Source organism: Chenopodium quinoa, unplaced genomic scaffold (assembly GCF_001683475.1).
Source record: "Chenopodium quinoa cultivar QQ74 unplaced genomic scaffold, ASM168347v1, whole genome shotgun sequence".
Taxonomy (NCBI): domain Eukaryota; kingdom Viridiplantae; phylum Streptophyta; class Magnoliopsida; order Caryophyllales; family Amaranthaceae; genus Chenopodium; species Chenopodium quinoa.
In genome coordinates this window covers 2,434,029-2,450,103 of record NW_018743175.1, presented here as the reverse complement: position 1 = coordinate 2,450,103, position 16,075 = coordinate 2,434,029, and the positions used below count along the sequence as shown (strand labels likewise).

Here is a 16,075-nt window from a genome sequence, read left to right as displayed (position 1 = left end):
GACATCCTACACTTCTTCATCCAAGTGGGGCCCTTACCCATTTTTTTTCACACCTGAAAATTTATGTGTTGCACATATATTTGCACTTAGATTTTGGGTGTATAAATTTTTATTTTTTTTTTGGAAACATTTTTGGGTGTACAATTAATGGGGGTTCTTACTTCTTAGCATGATTATTTTAATGCAGAAGAGGGTTTATTTATTTATTAATTTTTATAATTAATATGTACAACAAAATGACAAGGAGAAGACTTGTAAACTTTTATTCTTTGTCAATCATGGATGTTCAAATAGTATATTCCTAGTATTTGAGTTCTGTAAAATATTATATTATTGATATCCTACGGATAAAAATACTGCAATTATCTCCTAAGAATAACATATAAGTGCAGAAGTGTGTAATCTAGAAGAAGACCGTTTAGAATGTACTCGTATTTGATTAACACTCCTCAAATCTCTTTTTAGATGAGTAAAATAGTGTAATCTAACATACCTTTTATATCAAATCATTCACTCCCTACAAAATTGTAAATTCCTCCAATTATAATTGATGGAACATGTAAACAATAATGAATGATGGTAATGATAGTTTCTCAAGAGATTTTTAAGAATGAGCTAGATTAGATTTGAATTTGAACTTCAGATCTAAAATTTAAAAGGTTGGCCAACTGTCTCATACTTATTCCCATATTATAACTCACATATGCTATTTGTTCGACTCCGCACATTACGTTGTTTGTACTTGATACAACGCAGTAGATTATAAACATCATATGAAGTACGAAGTCTAAAATAGTCTTTAAATTTTTTTTAAAAAAAGTTCTCTAAAATTACAAGGTGAAAAAAAAAAAAAAAAAAAAAAATCGAGAGAGGTAGGTTTATACTCGAACCCACTACCCTCAGCCCCAAACTCAAAAACCCAGATAAAGCAAGACCCAAAAGTCCAAAACCTTGTTGGTGAACTGTAAACGACGTCGTATTAACCTCGTTGCTCTGTCTTCGCCATTCTCTCTTTCTTTCTTTTCCTTGGTTATTACAGCTGAGCTTCAAAGGAGATCGGCGGCACAAAACCGATGAAGAAATTATTGAGCTGAGCTAACAATGGCGTCTCAACCATTTTAGAAGAAATTCATAGACTTTTTGAAAAGATTTGATTATTGTTTAGAAAGAAGTAAAAATGTCGAGGTTTCGATCACTCATACAAGCTTCTTTGAATGCTACCAAGAAAGGTATATTACACCCATTTCCAATTTATCTTTTTTCTTCTATTATTTTTTACCAATTTGATGTTCTTGCTTTTAAGTTTCAATCCCATTTTCTTCTTGTTATTATTTTTGATTAATTTGTTGTTGTTGCTCTTTGTTTTTATGGGTGTGTCTTAGATTTTGTGATGTGGGAATTGCCTGAAAGATTATGAAATGGCTTGATTAACATTGATGCAATTTATTGTTGTTGTTTTTGGGGTTATTGATGAGATAAATTATAGTGGTTTTGATGAGTTAATTGCTGAAAACTGTATGTTAGTGTTAGAAGCTGTAGAGCATTGAATATTGCTGAGGGTGATAGATTGCGAAAACTCAAGCCGGGTTTTTGCCTGCTACGTTTAATGAAACTTCAAACAATGTAGTGATTGAAATCATTGATATAGTGAATAAGGGTGGAAGACAATGTTGTTTAAGGATTTGGGGAGGTTGGTGCAAGGGTGCTAGGGGAAAGAGGTTATCCCAAGGTAACTCATTCCCACTGCTAGTAAATATGAAATTCCACTGCTAGTGATGGAAAGGTTTGGCTCCTCGATGTTGGCCATCATTTGGGAAAAATTACCACCTTACACCATGATATTTTGTGAAAGCATCAATGAAAAATCTAATCAACTAGCATGCTTGTGTAATCAATTTTTGGATGGCATTATGTCAACCATCAAATTGGAGCAACTTTCTGAAACTCGTAGTGCCAATTGTTTTCAGTAGTGCCTGCTCCTACTCAAATGCTTCAGAACATCTCTGAAGTGATTGATGCTGCTACAGCCTCTGGCATCTTGTGCATGATGATAGAATTAGATTGCCATTACGCTTGTAATAGAATGCAGTTGCCATATTGCTTGCAACATTATATTGTTGTATCTGTGGTCATGCTTGCATCTTTTCTATAGTTATCTTAGCCATTGATTAGTTGATTTCTTCTTCCCTGCCTCCTCAAAATTATCTGGCTGCCTTTTGAGTGCTTATCAGGGGTTTAAGTCTTAATATTGCACGTTGATAAAATAGTTTCTCTTTCCTTTGGAGCTAAAGCTTTACTAGTCTTTGGCTTTTGTATTATAATGACATAAAATATAATGGCTCCCTTTGCGCTTCTTAAACATTGTGAAGCTGTATAGTGTAGACAATTCCTATGTCTTGTTCCTCTCGGATCAAGGGCCAATGACTTAATTGAAGTTTCCTTTCTAAAATCACAGGGGTGAGGCTGTGTATATCCAATCCCCTTACACCTACCAAGGTGAGAGCTTCTGTAAGAGCATTAGGGCAATTTTGGTGTTGGTTATGTATACCAAGTTATCTGGCAGATTGCTATGCTGCATTATATTTCAGGGTTGATTTTCTCATTTGTCTATATTGTATAATCGACTTTACACCCTTGTCATCTTTTGCTGGTCATGTTGCAGCTCTCACATGGAATGTTGATGATTTGATGCCCCCTAGTGAAAAGTATATTTTCAGTTTCAATTGTAAAGAAGAGATCAAGAAATGGCATCTTTACTCAGATTCGGAATATGGAGGTATGTGCATATTCAGGTAACTGTCACTTTGATTATGTCATATTCTCTGCAGTGGACTATATAATAGGTACAAAATACTTCAATCTGAAAGGCATTATTTTTGGTGAAATTTTGCTTTCTTCCAGAGAGGGAGAAAAGGGATTGATTGATTTTAGACATAATACTCAATTACGATCCTTCTATTTTTTCATTGGTCTATGCCAAATGCTTGAGGCAACTGTCCTATGCATTACCATCATCAGCTTTGCTAAGTAAACACTGATGAAGTCTTATGGTGGGTACAAAAAGTTAATGCACTCATTTTCATGATAAGATTTTAAGGACAAACTGGCAAACCAAACTTGTAAAAACAGAACTTGGATTTTACTGTGATTAATTTATATATGTAGCAGAATTGACTTAATCATTCTGTAGATTAAGCTCATATGGTTTGTGACTTGTAATATCAGGCTGTGTTGTTACTTCACAAGCATTTAACTGCTTTCGTAAGCTGAATGAAAGTTTTATTTTTTCTTTTCTCTAGGTTTGTCTTCAGCGTCGTTGGAGGTCACTGATGAAGGAGATAGTTTCAAAGGTATTTTAAATAAACCTTTAAATTATTGTGCACCCTGCCTCTCTTGAAATGGTGATGCTGCTTAGGAGATATTTTTTGCGAAAACTGTCTCCTTTAATTAGTACTTCGTATGTTATCATATCATTGCATGTTAGATAAAACAAAAGAAAAGAAAAGGTAGAAGAGAACATAACAGAAAAATTATATTTTCTTTTGCTGAAGTTTGTTACTGAAACATTTTTGTTTTACAGGATTATTCTCTGGTACACTCTCTTTGGATGTAATGGAGGGATCTAAATGGAACATAAGTAGAAGTGGCTTTTGTGGGATGCGTTCCAAGAAGGTGATCATTGCTACAAAATTTTAAAATTATTTTACTGTTGCAAATGACTGTAAAGAAGTTAGATCCTTGTCAATAATTAATTTTATAGAAAATGGTAATCTCTGATGGCATTCAAAACATGACAAACTTCTTGTCTATTATGTTCTGTTTTGTGAAATACATTTCAAGAAGGAGATCATTGCTTTGAATTCTCTAGCTTTTCATTTGCCTACATATAAGCCAGTATAATAATACAATATTACAGTGTTGTTCCCCATTCCTTTCCCCTCTTTTCACCTATGGTTGGACATTCTTAATCTTCAAGTCAGCACAATATGTTCTGAAGTATTTTAATTTTATTTGGATACTTTAGTGAAGCTTAGATAATCTGACTACTGCACGAATAAACATTTATAACATTCATACTTGACATGTCTCCAGTCTCAGAGGTGCTTGAGAACTGGAATTCATAATTATTGAATGTATTATTTGTACAATATATCTGTTTTTGTACTCTGTTATTATTTGTGTCCGGGGGGGGGGGGGGGGGGGGGGGGCGGGGCGGGGAGGGCTTGAACAGTTTTGAGTCCTTTTGTGACCTTCTCTGGGCAACTTAGCCACCCTCTTAGCTGTTGACCTTGATCCTGCGATAAAAAAAATAAAAATAAATGCATAGCTCAAACCCTCTAGAAATCTATTCAAGCATACAAATGTTTATTGAAACTCCTGTCATGTCCTGTACAAACTGGTTCCCTTAGTAAAGAAAAAGATATGATGGGATTAACATGCTAATTGCTAAAGAAACAAATAAACTGAGTTACATATTAGAGGAAGGGAATGACATTATTTTATCTTTGATATTTGGACGAAATCCAATGGCACCACATATCTCACACCTGTATTTTGTTTTCATTTCAGTTTAATGGTTTCATTGATTTGGATTCATATGACACAATAGCCTTAAAACTCAAAGGAGATGGACGATGCTACATATCTACGGTGAGTTTTCCTGTGCTCACGTTAGAAAAAGGAGTTAAAGTATAAGGTCCCACTTAAATTCTTGAAAATTTCTTGCCAGATCTATACAGAAAATTGGGTAAATTCCCCTGGACAGCAGGAAGACAATTCTTGGCAGGCTTTTGTTTACGTTCCTGCTGGCAATTGGTATATTGCTAAGGCAAGTTTTGAATACTCTGGAACTTACGTCATTGATACATTTCATTTGAATATTAAAAATTTGTCTTGATTATGTTACATCAACTTTGTCGTTCTCTAGTCTAGCATATTATTGGCAGTTGGTATTCTTCGGATATGTTTTCATACACATTGAAACTTTATTGCCACTTATTTCTATCTAGTTCATGCATCGATAAGAAGCTTGTGGAAGGATCTATACTGAGTGGTGATGGACTGATGGTGGTTGTTGCATGCATTAAAAAGAAAAGGCATTTAGGACATTAGGGTAGCAGGTAGCTGAGCTTAGTAGAGAGTTCATGAACACTTTGATCCACAGAATTTATGCTTCTGAATGATGTCGAATGAATAAGGCAATAGCCAACATAGTAGCAAGTTTGTTGTTTAACACCTATAAACAACCAAAAAGTGTGAGTTTGTTCTATCTCCTGTGATCTCATGTCAATCTTCTTTTAACAGAGTTTAAGGACAATATTGTCTATATTCTAGGAGCTAGATGTCAAACATATTTCTTGTTTAATGTTTCTCTTATCAAATGCAAACATTGTCCAGAACTCCAGATGGAGGTCACTTGCATGATTCAAAGTTTTATCAGTTCATCTAGCATAAAGGAAGTAGCCTTCACAGATTTTAAATGGAATTTTTGTCTTTCTCAGATTCCTCTAGCTCGATATCTACCAACCTGGAGGGGCAATGTTATTGATGCAAGTATGGAAATGAATCCAGCTCGTGTTCTCGGCATGTCACTATCAGTAAATGCTGAAGGTGGTGTACCCGGTGCTAAGTCTGGGCCAGGTGACTTCAGAGTGGAAATTGATTGGATTAAAGCAGTTAGGAATGAGTAAGTTTTAGGAAGACCGCAAAAATTAATAAAGGCAGTCGTGTATGAAACTTTGTATCCAATTTTGTGTACGTTTCTTCTCCACATACAAAAGCAAGCCTGTACATGGATTTTGTGTACGTTTCTTCTCCACATACAAAAGCCAGCCTGTACATGGTTTTGGTGCGCAAAGAAGCTTATTTCCAGTGCAACAACTCTCATTCTTTGTTTGAAAGTTGAGTGAGAGATAATTAACATAACAATTACAGGTTGTGGTCGGAAATCTGTGACCTAATGTCTGCATGTGAATGTTTTAGTAATTGATTTTTATTTTATTTATTTTATTTTCTTATTTTTTCTTGGATTCTGTAAGGCAAGGAAATTCGTTAGGAAGATCTACGGATAGACAATGAATCATCATAGTATACAATTAAATTTACTTTGAGTGAGGAAAAAACACCATTATTGTTCATCTCGTTAGTATTCCATGATTTCCATCTACCGGTAGACAGGGCAAAAACGACTAGTACATGATTGTCCAAATCCAAAATACCCGATTCACACCAAAATGTATTGAAATTTTATGATTCATCTTTTGACTGAAGATTGAATCAATCCAAAATTTTAATTGACTAACATTGATAACATAACGTGATTTAAAGTTACCCAGACAAACAACCCTTTTCATATCACCACTAGTGCACTACCAACACCTTTCAAGTATGCGACGTTGTGACAGCAGAAAAAGTTTTAAGAACAAGTGAGCAACTATCATAGGTCTTAAATGAAACAGCAGTGAGATATCCATTGATAGGTTCTGATTTTGGCACTAAAGCTTACCCTATTTTAAACATGAGGGAATGATACATCATTACATCCCTAAACACCACAGCTAATACTTCTTTCCCTGAGGTTATATTAGATTATGAGAGAGAATAAGCATCTAATACAAGGCAGTACAGATATTAAGTTCCTGAAATAGATAAAATGATATGCACAGGATAATCAGTCCCTCAAAAGTCATGCGAATAGTTACAAGAAGACTGTGACCTGTGAGCTAACAGGAATCTCACACCAGCAAAATAAGAGTACTAGATTCACTATACACATGATTTTAGGCATATTCTAACCAAGAAAAAGGAACCAAACCAAGTAGAGTTTGAGTACCCAAGGTTTGACAGAACTCAGCCATAACATCTAATAGGGTCATTGCATCCTTTCTCAGTGGATTGCTTAAATCCAAATCGTCCTCCCTTGGCAAGGTATTGCTGGTGGTACTCCTCAGCTCTGTAGAACTTTTTTGCTGGCAAAATCTCAGTCACGATCTTCCTGTTCAGAATCTTTTGCTGACGGTCCCTTGATTCAATTGCAGCTTGCTCTTGCTCAGGTGTATAGAAGTATATTCCTGATCTGTACTGCGACCCTACATCATTCCCCTGAAACCAACAAAAAGGTCAAGCAGTTAGAACCAACTCATCTGTGATTCCTCCCTCCACCAATTGTACTAGTATATAAAAAAAAAAAAAAAAAAAAAAAAGACCTCGAATTCATGCAATCTCTTTGTAGCAAATAGAAAAAGATTGGAGATCAATACCCCATATTCACCTCCTCAACCCCAGAGGAAATACAAAGAATAATTATATAAATGAAGAATAAAGGCATCAATACTTCACAAGTTTAACAATTAAAATTTTCAAACTGATGCTCAACTCTTTTAAAGGCAGACAGAGAAAGAAATCAGAGAAAGGACATCAGAAAAGGCGTGAAAAAAGTTAAAAGGCCAGAATTAAATCCGAAGAATCTGGTTCATGGAGGTGACATATTATACAAGTGATCTGCATGCCAAGCACACAGTATCTCAAGAATGCAAAAGTGACAAACTTCTGAAAATGGAAATGGAAATGGAATGGATCCAATGAAAAAAATGCAGGCACCACTGCACCAATATCCCAGGGTGTCAACCCCGTCAATTATCCAAGCTAAGACCAAATCTCAACAAACAGAGCTGAAGAACCGGCTCACCTCCACCAATATATGCTCCAAACCAATAGGAATACATAGATGACAAGACTTAAAACACCTATGCACTTTCCAACAACCAGATGAGCTAGCTGGTAAGTGTCAACAGGAAATTCAAATGTCTTTCATTGATAATAGCCATATTCTTATCAAAATTCTGAAATACTCCAAACCCATCTTTGATAGACCTACATCTACCATCACATATGACATTAACCTTTCTTAACACACAACTTTGCCCAAAATTTCTCAGTCCACATATGAAACATTCTTAGCAGCTTCAACTACACCCAGATAAAGTCACATAGCAAAAGACAAGTCTTGGAAACACATACACTTACATTATCAAACAATTCAACAAGATAATGCTATACTCCCAAAAGATACTTTAATTCAAACAAAATTCAGTAGTCAGTAGTATGAAGGGCCTACACATTAAAGTAGCTCCAGAAGATACAATATACATATAAGAGAAAACGTCTGACACCCAAAGACAACATTTCCCACAAACTCCCAAAATTTCCCCCTTTCAAGTAAACTGTTCCTCTTATCCAAAATTTTGCACGCATCTTTTCTCAAAGCAAAAGCATCCTCATGCAAACGTTACAATTATAAAGAACAAAAGTAGTGAATGGCACTTAAGTATCACTCTCTAATTATCTGTGCCATATGCTTCTTTTAGCACACTTTTACACTTTCATATACTCCATACTCTCAGCAACCTTTTTCAGATATAATAGCTTGAAAACTAATGACTTCCACAAAATCAAACCTTCAGAAATACACTGTGAGCTTCATTACACAAAGGCCTCAAAGTTTAAATCTCAAGCATGTCACTTCTTTAACAATAGCAACATCCCTATCACATAAAGGCTACAGATTTTCCGAACAACCAAAGATAGTATGTGACTGTTAATTTCGGACAAAGGCCACAAACTTTAGCTAATTACATCAAACTCAAACCCCAATTTTGAACTGAAAACATAAGAATCACTAATCTACAACAATATAAAAACCCCATAAACAGCCCTGTCTCAATCAATCAAATACATAAACCCCAGAAAAACTTTACAATTAAATACAAAAATTAACAAATGAACCCCACAAAAAATTCAAACAAAATTTAATAGCCATTAATTATAAAGGAACTTACTTGACGATTAAGGGTAGTAGGATCATGTCTAGCCCAAAAAACATCAAGAAGATTATCAAAAGCACACAATTTAGGATCATACTGAACCCTAACAACTTCAGAATGATTAGTCATCCCAGTACAAATATCTTCATAAGTCGGATTATCAGTAAACCCTTGACTGTAACCTACTTCAGTTCGGGTCACACCAGGTACCCTTTGAAATGCCAATTCTACCCCCCAAAAACACCCTGCTCCAAATTGAGCAAATTGCTGACCAGGAGCAGGCAAATCATCATCTGGGCCTTGCGCAATAGACGAAGAATCCATAGTTTCAGGGGTTCTAGAAGCAAAACCCAGTTTCCCAAGGAGATTATTCATGGGGTTTTTTAAGGAATTGAGGAGAGAGAGTGAGCGAGGTGATGGTGAAAGAGGGTTCGAATTTGGATGTTTCGAGAAAGGAAGAGAAAGACACCCAGAAAAGGAAGAAGAAGAAGATGAAGATGATGAAGATTTGTTGAATTTGAAGAGAAGTGGAAGTGAAGGAGATGAAGATGTTATGGTTTTCAGCATTGTTTAATTGATTATTTTTTCTGGGTAAATTTATATTTATATTTTCTGGGTTATCGTGTAAGTTTTCTCTGGATTTGAGTGGAATGGGTCAATGAATTAATCGAAATTGATTGAAGTGTTCTTGAAGAACATTTCAAAGTGGGTAATCCGTAATAATTTGTTTGAGTTCTAGAATTTGTTGATGAGAAAGTGGGGTTTAAACCTTATTGAGTGAGGGAGTGTGCAGGGCATTTGGCAAATTGATTGTTTTATTGTTTGTTTGTGTGTGGTTGGATTGAGTGACGTGGTGCTCGACGATTCATATATAAGTTGTTTATAATTTCCTCGATATTTGGAATATGCTATAAATAATACTCCGTATTTATTTTGTATGTAATAATCTAATTACGTCGTGTGTATTTGATTTTATGAGGTGGGTTAGAGATTTTTTTAACCCGATTCCGTAGTTTGTATTCAATTGCATGACTATGCTCCACGTAAGTAGATATTAAGGTTTCAAACTATTAGAGGTCGTTTGGTTCGCTGTAATGGGGGAAAGGGAATGAGAATGATTACCTTTGTTAGTATTTGTTTTCCCTTTTTTGTCATTTCCATTTCCCCTTTTTATTTTTGGGTTTACCCAAAATCCTCCTAATCTCATTCCCCACCCCCTACCTTTCCCATTCCCTTTCCCCAACCACCACCATGCCCCATCAGCTAGATGCACCTCGCCGGAACTTGTTGTACCTCGTCGGATGCTCGTCGGCCTTCCTCCGACCCTCGCCACCCCTCCTCCCACCCGAAAATCCTTCTCCCGACCCTCGTGTAACCCTTAAAAACCCTCCCCTCCACCGGAACAACCGGTTGCACCTCGCAGGTCAGAGGAGGAGCGACGAACAACTGTCGGAATTACGGCCCAACCCTCGGTGTTGCTGGGGAAGTTCGATAGCTGCGTTTTAGTCGGGATTTGATTGGGATTGGTGAGGTCGAGGACGAGAAGGGTTCCGTTGTGGATTGCTGTTCGACGGACCTCACCAAGTTGGGGGAGGGGTGGCGAAGGTCGGAGGAGGGATGACCGGTTCCAATGTGGTGTTGGTTGGGCGGTGTGGTGGCTGGAAAAGGTGGAAACTAATGAAGGAAGGGGTGCAATGGTTGTGCTGTGGTGGTTCTATGGTGGTTTCATTCCATTCTCCTACATTCTCACCAAACAACACCCTAAAATTCTAAGGGTTTCATTCCATTCTCCTCCATTCCCTTTCTACATTCCATTCCGATTCCCTTGTGCGAACCAAACGGCCCTTTAAAATATTGGGTCTAGCAAGTACTCCTTAATGTATAAACAAGTTGGATTATTATCATTTCTATTGCAAAGAGGGAGAATTTACAGGACTCAAAAGCTGAAATTTAACCCAACACTTTGGTTTGCAGAAATAGTTTAATGATCAAATAAGAATAAAAGGGCATGCTACTTCCAAAATTGACTCCTTTCTTGTTACAAACTCTTACAGTACATGGTAGGAGAAAAAGAGCTACAAATATTTGATATGCAACTAATGATTTCTTTAAAAAGAAAAATTTACTTTTTTCAACTCAACTGCTAATGAGATAATCTAACTACTCAAAATCATACACAATTCTACATGTGCTAAGTTTTGCTCATAGCTCAATCGCTTACGTAAGCTGTTGGACTTCCTTGTAGATTAAATGGATGAAAATACAAGCTACATTGGCTCATAAACCTCAGGTAAAATTCCAAAGTCAAACTAGCAGATTTTGATGCCATTGTGATCTCAACTTAGAGTTTGATTTGAATATTGACTAATTCAAGTTCACCAACCAAATCATGTCAAGCTCAACCTCAACCTCAACGTCTTCAGTTTATCCATTATGTTGTACTTCGTATTATTTAAGCCAAGTATCCGAGAGCGAGCTTGTACTGAATCAAACAGGTTCTGTGGTACTGTTCTTGCTTCTGAGTGTGCCTGCATGTATTTCCACTTATTCAACGAGCTGAAACGCACAAGCAACAACAATATACATCAGCATTTGAAATGAGATCAACCCAAGTCATCTATCCAAACATTGAATATGAAATTAATTTGTCCATTTCAGTAAAGAGACGTCCTAAATAAATCATGTATGACCAACTATCTATTCCACAATTGGTTGCCCGTAAAACCAATATTAAGATAATGCTACCAGCCTACCAAATCCTATCTACAAGGATACCTTTTCAAGAAAACAATTTGGAAGGGCAAAAAAAGACGATGGCTACTTCCATATAAAGACAGAATAGATTTTTTCAAACAACCAATATAATGTAGTGTAGCACCTCTTTCAAACTACAATATTCTTTTTCAGAATAACCAACTTTCAAATAAGGGAAATTAGAATACCTCCATCTCAAGATGATTGGAAGTACCTGACTTTTTGTAGTCAAACCTAATTAGCTTTCACTTTAGTCAAAATTATCAAAATATATAAAATTAGATAAAAATTGTGTTTTTTTAACCATAATATAATTCATAGTCTTAGGTTTGACCGCAAAATATAGTTAAAATTGGTTCAGGTTCATATGTTTTCCTCATGGGCATAATGTTGAAAACTTGAAAAGAATATTCAACTTAACAGTTGATAATTTTATCCTGTGATGTAAATTATGCAATCTTAAAGAACAAATCCATGTGAGAGAAGGACAAGAGAAGGTGATGTTTTACTTGTACACAAGTAATAGCTGAATTCTACTTTTCTTAATGTTTTTACTCAACTGTTTTCATATCTCTGGCCATATTAGTCGGATTTAAACTTAACAAAATTTCGATATGCATGTCCTAGTCACAACTATTATCGATCAACATGTAACTAACGCCTTCTCTACAAAGTTTGACAGAGTACCAGGATAGCTAGAAGCTCAAAAGGCTATCACCCACCTCTATACAGATCCTGCTGATATTTTTTTTTTTTTGCCATTTGCCTAATTATTGCTTTCAGCATTTAGTCAATGGCCAAAGTGGCTAGCTTCAGTTCTGCACAAAGAGACAAAACTAATAGATATAAATCAATAAATATGATAAATTAATCATAAAAATTTCACTTGTGAAAACCACACAGGAACCAACAATTAAATGTTAAAGCTTAAAGGGATTAGAAACAGTCTGTTGGCCAGAATCTGGAAATTTTCTTACATGAGGCCAATTAACTTGACACACAAACTTTAAAATAAAAAGGAATCCTTTTAAACACAACAAAGTTTGAATTGGTCAACCAAAGCTGAAAACATACAAAACTATTGTTGCTTTTTATAACTTGCAATTAGAAAAAGAAATGGATCAAAAAATTACTCACCATTCAGTGAAGTCTCTGGCATTCACTTTGAATCTCTTTCTACCTGTTGGCTTGATTAATTACACACCAAGAGTTAGGGTGCCTCCCTTTCTATCAACCAATTTGATAGCTCCAACACTGGTTCAGTTATTGCGAACCCACTTCCTGAAGGCCTTAACATGCTCAAGCCTCAATCTCTGTGCTTCAGTTCTAACATCCATGGCCTTCAATTTTCTGTAAAGATTCTTATGAAGCCTAATGAACTCCTGATTATACATCCATCTATCAGCATACATACTGTGCTCCTTCATATGGTGAAGAATTTCCATTACTCTTTCAAAGTAGCCTCCCCGAAGAAAATTTAACAGCAGTAACTCATACAAATCCCTGTTTGCGAGTGAACATCCATGATCCATAAACCTTTTGATGTCACCCCACAAGATGGTGATTTCCCGATACATTTCCAAAGATAAGTAGCCTTGTACCAAGTGAGCAAAAGTTTGCACTGTGGGCTGGATCTTTAACTCTTGCATTTTTCTGTATGTCGTCTGAGCATCCTCCATCATTTTGGCCTTGCAAAAGAAATACATAGAAGAATTAAGCTCATAAACTTTAGATGGAGCTTTATTATAACCCCATTTCATTTCTACAATCAGAAATTCAGTTAATTCTGATTGCCTACTGGTATTTGGTTCAACCACACTTCCATGTACTACTCCTGAAATACATTTAGATACCATTATTTCATCAGATGCATCAATGAGCAAACCAGTCCTTTTAATTTGTTTCACAAGAGCTTCCGCTTCCTTGGACATATTTTCTTCGCGATAGGCATTCAACAGTAACATATATGTTGAGGTGGGAACAGCCATGTTGGCCATATCCATATCATCCAATATATCATGAGCAGTCTCAAGGCAACCAGAATCAATGCATGCATGAATTACATCACAGCAAAGATTTTCTTCTTGAGCTGTACCCATATTTTTTTGCATTGCAACTAAAAGTTTAGAAAATTCAGTAATTCTCCCTCTTCTCTTGTATTTAACAATTAGTCGTGCCAAGCCTTTACTAGTAAGAATAAGTTTTCCATTCTTTAATGCTACATACTCCTCTTGGCCTTTCACATGTACGACAAAATCTTTCTGCAGCAGCTCAAACATAACTTGAACTTTCAAACCTTCTTTCAAATATGGGGAGCCAATAGGCACTTTACATGGCTTCATCAGTTCCTCGTTTGGATGCAGAGGACGTGACCCCCAGAGAAGATAAATATCAGTTACCAGGCTGGCAGCAGCATCAATATCATCAAAATCATAATGCAAGCTCAAAAGCTTGTCATAGAAGTGAACATAATGCCGAGCAAGTGGCAATGAAACTTGATCTACATACTCTTTGAGCTTCTTCAACTCGTCCCTCAGACCATTCATTTCATAAGTGTAAGTGAATAGAAGAACAGAGTGTACATCAGCTACTGCTCTTATTCGTGCCATTGCTTCTATTATCTGTTGCCCTTTCAGCGATGATCCAGATCTCACACAAGCCTCCAGAATAAGGTTGAAGATTGTAGTACTAGGTTTCATAGACATGGCACATTCAGATCTCTTTTCTGTAAGATAATGGAAATGGTCACAAATTTCAAGAAGGATATTAGATGCCAGACATGTGCCAGCCTCAGTCTTCACCATATGCATAAACACAGAACACAGCACATCCACTGGGGGAACACAATTTCTCTGCACCATGAGTCTGAGTACTTTCGATGCAAGTACAGGCATCTGCGCTCTGACAAGAGAAAGGCAAAGCCTAGACAAGCTATCATGCTCAAGTAATTCAGAATTTTCTTTTGCAACTTTAAATATTAAATTGCACGCTTTAGGAAGTGAGCTGTGATCAGATGAGTAGGAAAGTCCAGAGATCAGCTTACTCAAAATAGCAGGTGGAGGAAAACCATACAAACTCGTAAACTTGCTAAAGATTGGCCATGCCTCATAATCTTTGCAATCCAACAGTGCACTTTCAAGCCTTTTCAGCATAATATCATGGTTAGGACCTTCCCAACACAGCTCATCTTGCTCAGTTCTAGTACAAAAATGACTGAGACACGCAACATTAAATTGTCTACCGCACACATTGGTTTCCCAATAAGTTCTGTAGGAAGATTTACAGATATGTACATTGTGGACTACTGCTGCAGACTTCGTAATGTTTGAAGCAGCAAGTAAAATCAACCGATGATACACTTTCATCATATGTACCAACTATAATGCCTTGTAGACACGTATATGAAGTATCCATACAGAACATTTGCAATCACCTACAAACATGGTGATAACGCATGCCTCAGAATCTTGAATAAATGTGATGAAATCGGCATCATATAGCTCATTCCATATTATAATTCACAAATGCCTGTTTCATACATTTCACAACAATGTTATTATAGCAATCAGCAGGCCCGTCCCTGAGGCAGGGCAGGAGGGGCGGCCGCCCTAGGCCCAGGGAAAAGAGATTTGATTTCATATTGAATCATCTCGAAAAATACATAATTCTAGGGATACTTGATTCAACAATCAAATTACGCTCATAATTTTCTTTTCTTTTGGATATGATGTTTCATAATCTAAGAATTTGCGAACCCTAAACTTAAAGCACTGATAATTAAATTAGATTAGATCAAATATAAACCCTAGATTGTGAAATTGATGTGATGATAACAACAACAAACAACTTACCTTAGAAGCTGCTTCAATGGGGGATACAAGAATTAGATTCAACGGAGAACGCTTCGATGGAGAACGTTGAGTGCGCTTCAATGGAGAACTTGAGTGCGCTGCAATGAAATAACTCAGAGACTTAGGACATAGGAATGGAGGCATTTAAAAGCCATGACCCGCCATAGTTATAATATGGGTTAGACCCGTCTGATAAATAAATGAGACGGGTTTTTATATGATCGTCTAATTACGAGACAGATGGACTATATAAAGGTTTTATGTAAATATGTTTAAAATATTTTTTGATATTTCCATATGTCAAAGCTTGTATCAATTCTTTGAAAGTTTTTAAGAGTTTTTTTAAAAAAACAGCTGAAATTACATTAATTAAAGTGAGTTTACAACAAATAAAATGACAGTAAGTAACATAAATTACTATTGGCATAAGAAGCTCTTACGCAATATCAATTAAGGTCATTAACGACATTTACTATTTAGCTATTACAACGAGTAAGGACAATGCATATAAGACTTACCAATATACATTTAAACATGCGATGAGACTATTGATAGAACGAGGAAAGTTAGTGATGATGTTTCGTGTTGTGCAAGATATTTTCAAACATACAATTAAAAGTCTATGAATGTTGGTGAAATGACGGAAAC

At 36.1% G+C, this 16,075-nt stretch overlaps 3 protein-coding genes across 5 annotated transcripts; 1 reads left to right on the top strand and 2 right to left on the bottom strand.

The window, feature by feature from the left end:
* Positions 1-699: 699 nt before the first annotated feature.
* Positions 700-6,004, top strand: LOC110732436 (probable complex I intermediate-associated protein 30). Its single transcript, XM_021912379.1, has 7 exons — positions 700-1,229; positions 2,663-2,776; positions 3,300-3,350; positions 3,581-3,672; positions 4,570-4,650; positions 4,730-4,828; positions 5,502-6,004. The coding sequence occupies exons 1-7, from the start codon at positions 1,178-1,180 to the stop codon at positions 5,688-5,690; spliced, it is 678 nt and encodes a 225-aa protein (XP_021768071.1). The 5' UTR covers positions 700-1,177; the 3' UTR covers positions 5,691-6,004.
* Positions 6,005-6,545: 541 nt separating this feature from the next.
* On the bottom strand, positions 6,546-9,674 carry LOC110732435 (peptide methionine sulfoxide reductase A1-like). Its single transcript, XM_021912378.1, has 2 exons — positions 8,838-9,674; positions 6,546-7,101 (listed from the first exon to the last, which is right to left on the bottom strand). Exons 1-2 carry the CDS (start codon positions 9,387-9,389, stop codon positions 6,850-6,852), a joined length of 804 nt encoding a protein of 267 aa, XP_021768070.1. The 5' UTR covers positions 9,390-9,674; the 3' UTR covers positions 6,546-6,849.
* Positions 9,675-10,948: 1,274 nt separating this feature from the next.
* Positions 10,949-15,562, bottom strand: LOC110732432 (pentatricopeptide repeat-containing protein At4g17616-like). 3 transcript variants are annotated; one of them, XM_021912375.1, is made up of 4 exons: positions 15,428-15,562; positions 12,714-15,104; positions 12,299-12,412; positions 10,949-11,378 (listed from the first exon to the last, which is right to left on the bottom strand). In XM_021912375.1, exon 2 carries the CDS (start codon positions 14,942-14,944, stop codon positions 12,836-12,838), a length of 2,109 nt encoding a protein of 702 aa, XP_021768067.1. In that variant the 5' UTR covers positions 14,945-15,104; positions 15,428-15,562; the 3' UTR covers positions 10,949-11,378; positions 12,299-12,412; positions 12,714-12,835. The 3 variants fall into 3 exon arrangements, with proteins under 3 accessions (XP_021768067.1, XP_021768068.1, XP_021768066.1); XM_021912376.1 differs by having other exon boundaries at positions 12,264-12,394; XM_021912374.1 differs by having other exon boundaries at positions 12,299-12,394.
* Positions 15,563-16,075: the final 513 nt, after the last annotated feature.

Excerpts from the sequence above, each read along its gene's own strand:
- LOC110732436 (XM_021912379.1), top strand. The coding sequence starts at position 1,178 with ATGTCGAGGTTTCGATCACTCATACAAGCTTCTTTGAATGCTACCAAG. Across the intron at positions 4,651-4,729 it reads GACGATGCTACATATCTACG|ATCTATACAGAAAATTGGGT; the intron begins GTGAGTTTTCCT and ends ATTTCTTGCCAG. Across the intron at positions 4,829-5,501 it reads GCAATTGGTATATTGCTAAG|ATTCCTCTAGCTCGATATCT; the intron begins GCAAGTTTTGAA and ends TGTCTTTCTCAG.
- LOC110732435 (XM_021912378.1), bottom strand. The coding sequence starts at position 9,389 with ATGCTGAAAACCATAACATCTTCATCTCCTTCACTTCCACTTCTCTTC. Across the intron at positions 7,102-8,837 it reads CTACTACCCTTAATCGTCAA|GGGAATGATGTAGGGTCGCA; the intron begins GTAAGTTCCTTT and ends TGTTGGTTTCAG.
- LOC110732432 (XM_021912375.1), bottom strand. The coding sequence starts at position 14,944 with ATGATGAAAGTGTATCATCGGTTGATTTTACTTGCTGCTTCAAACATT.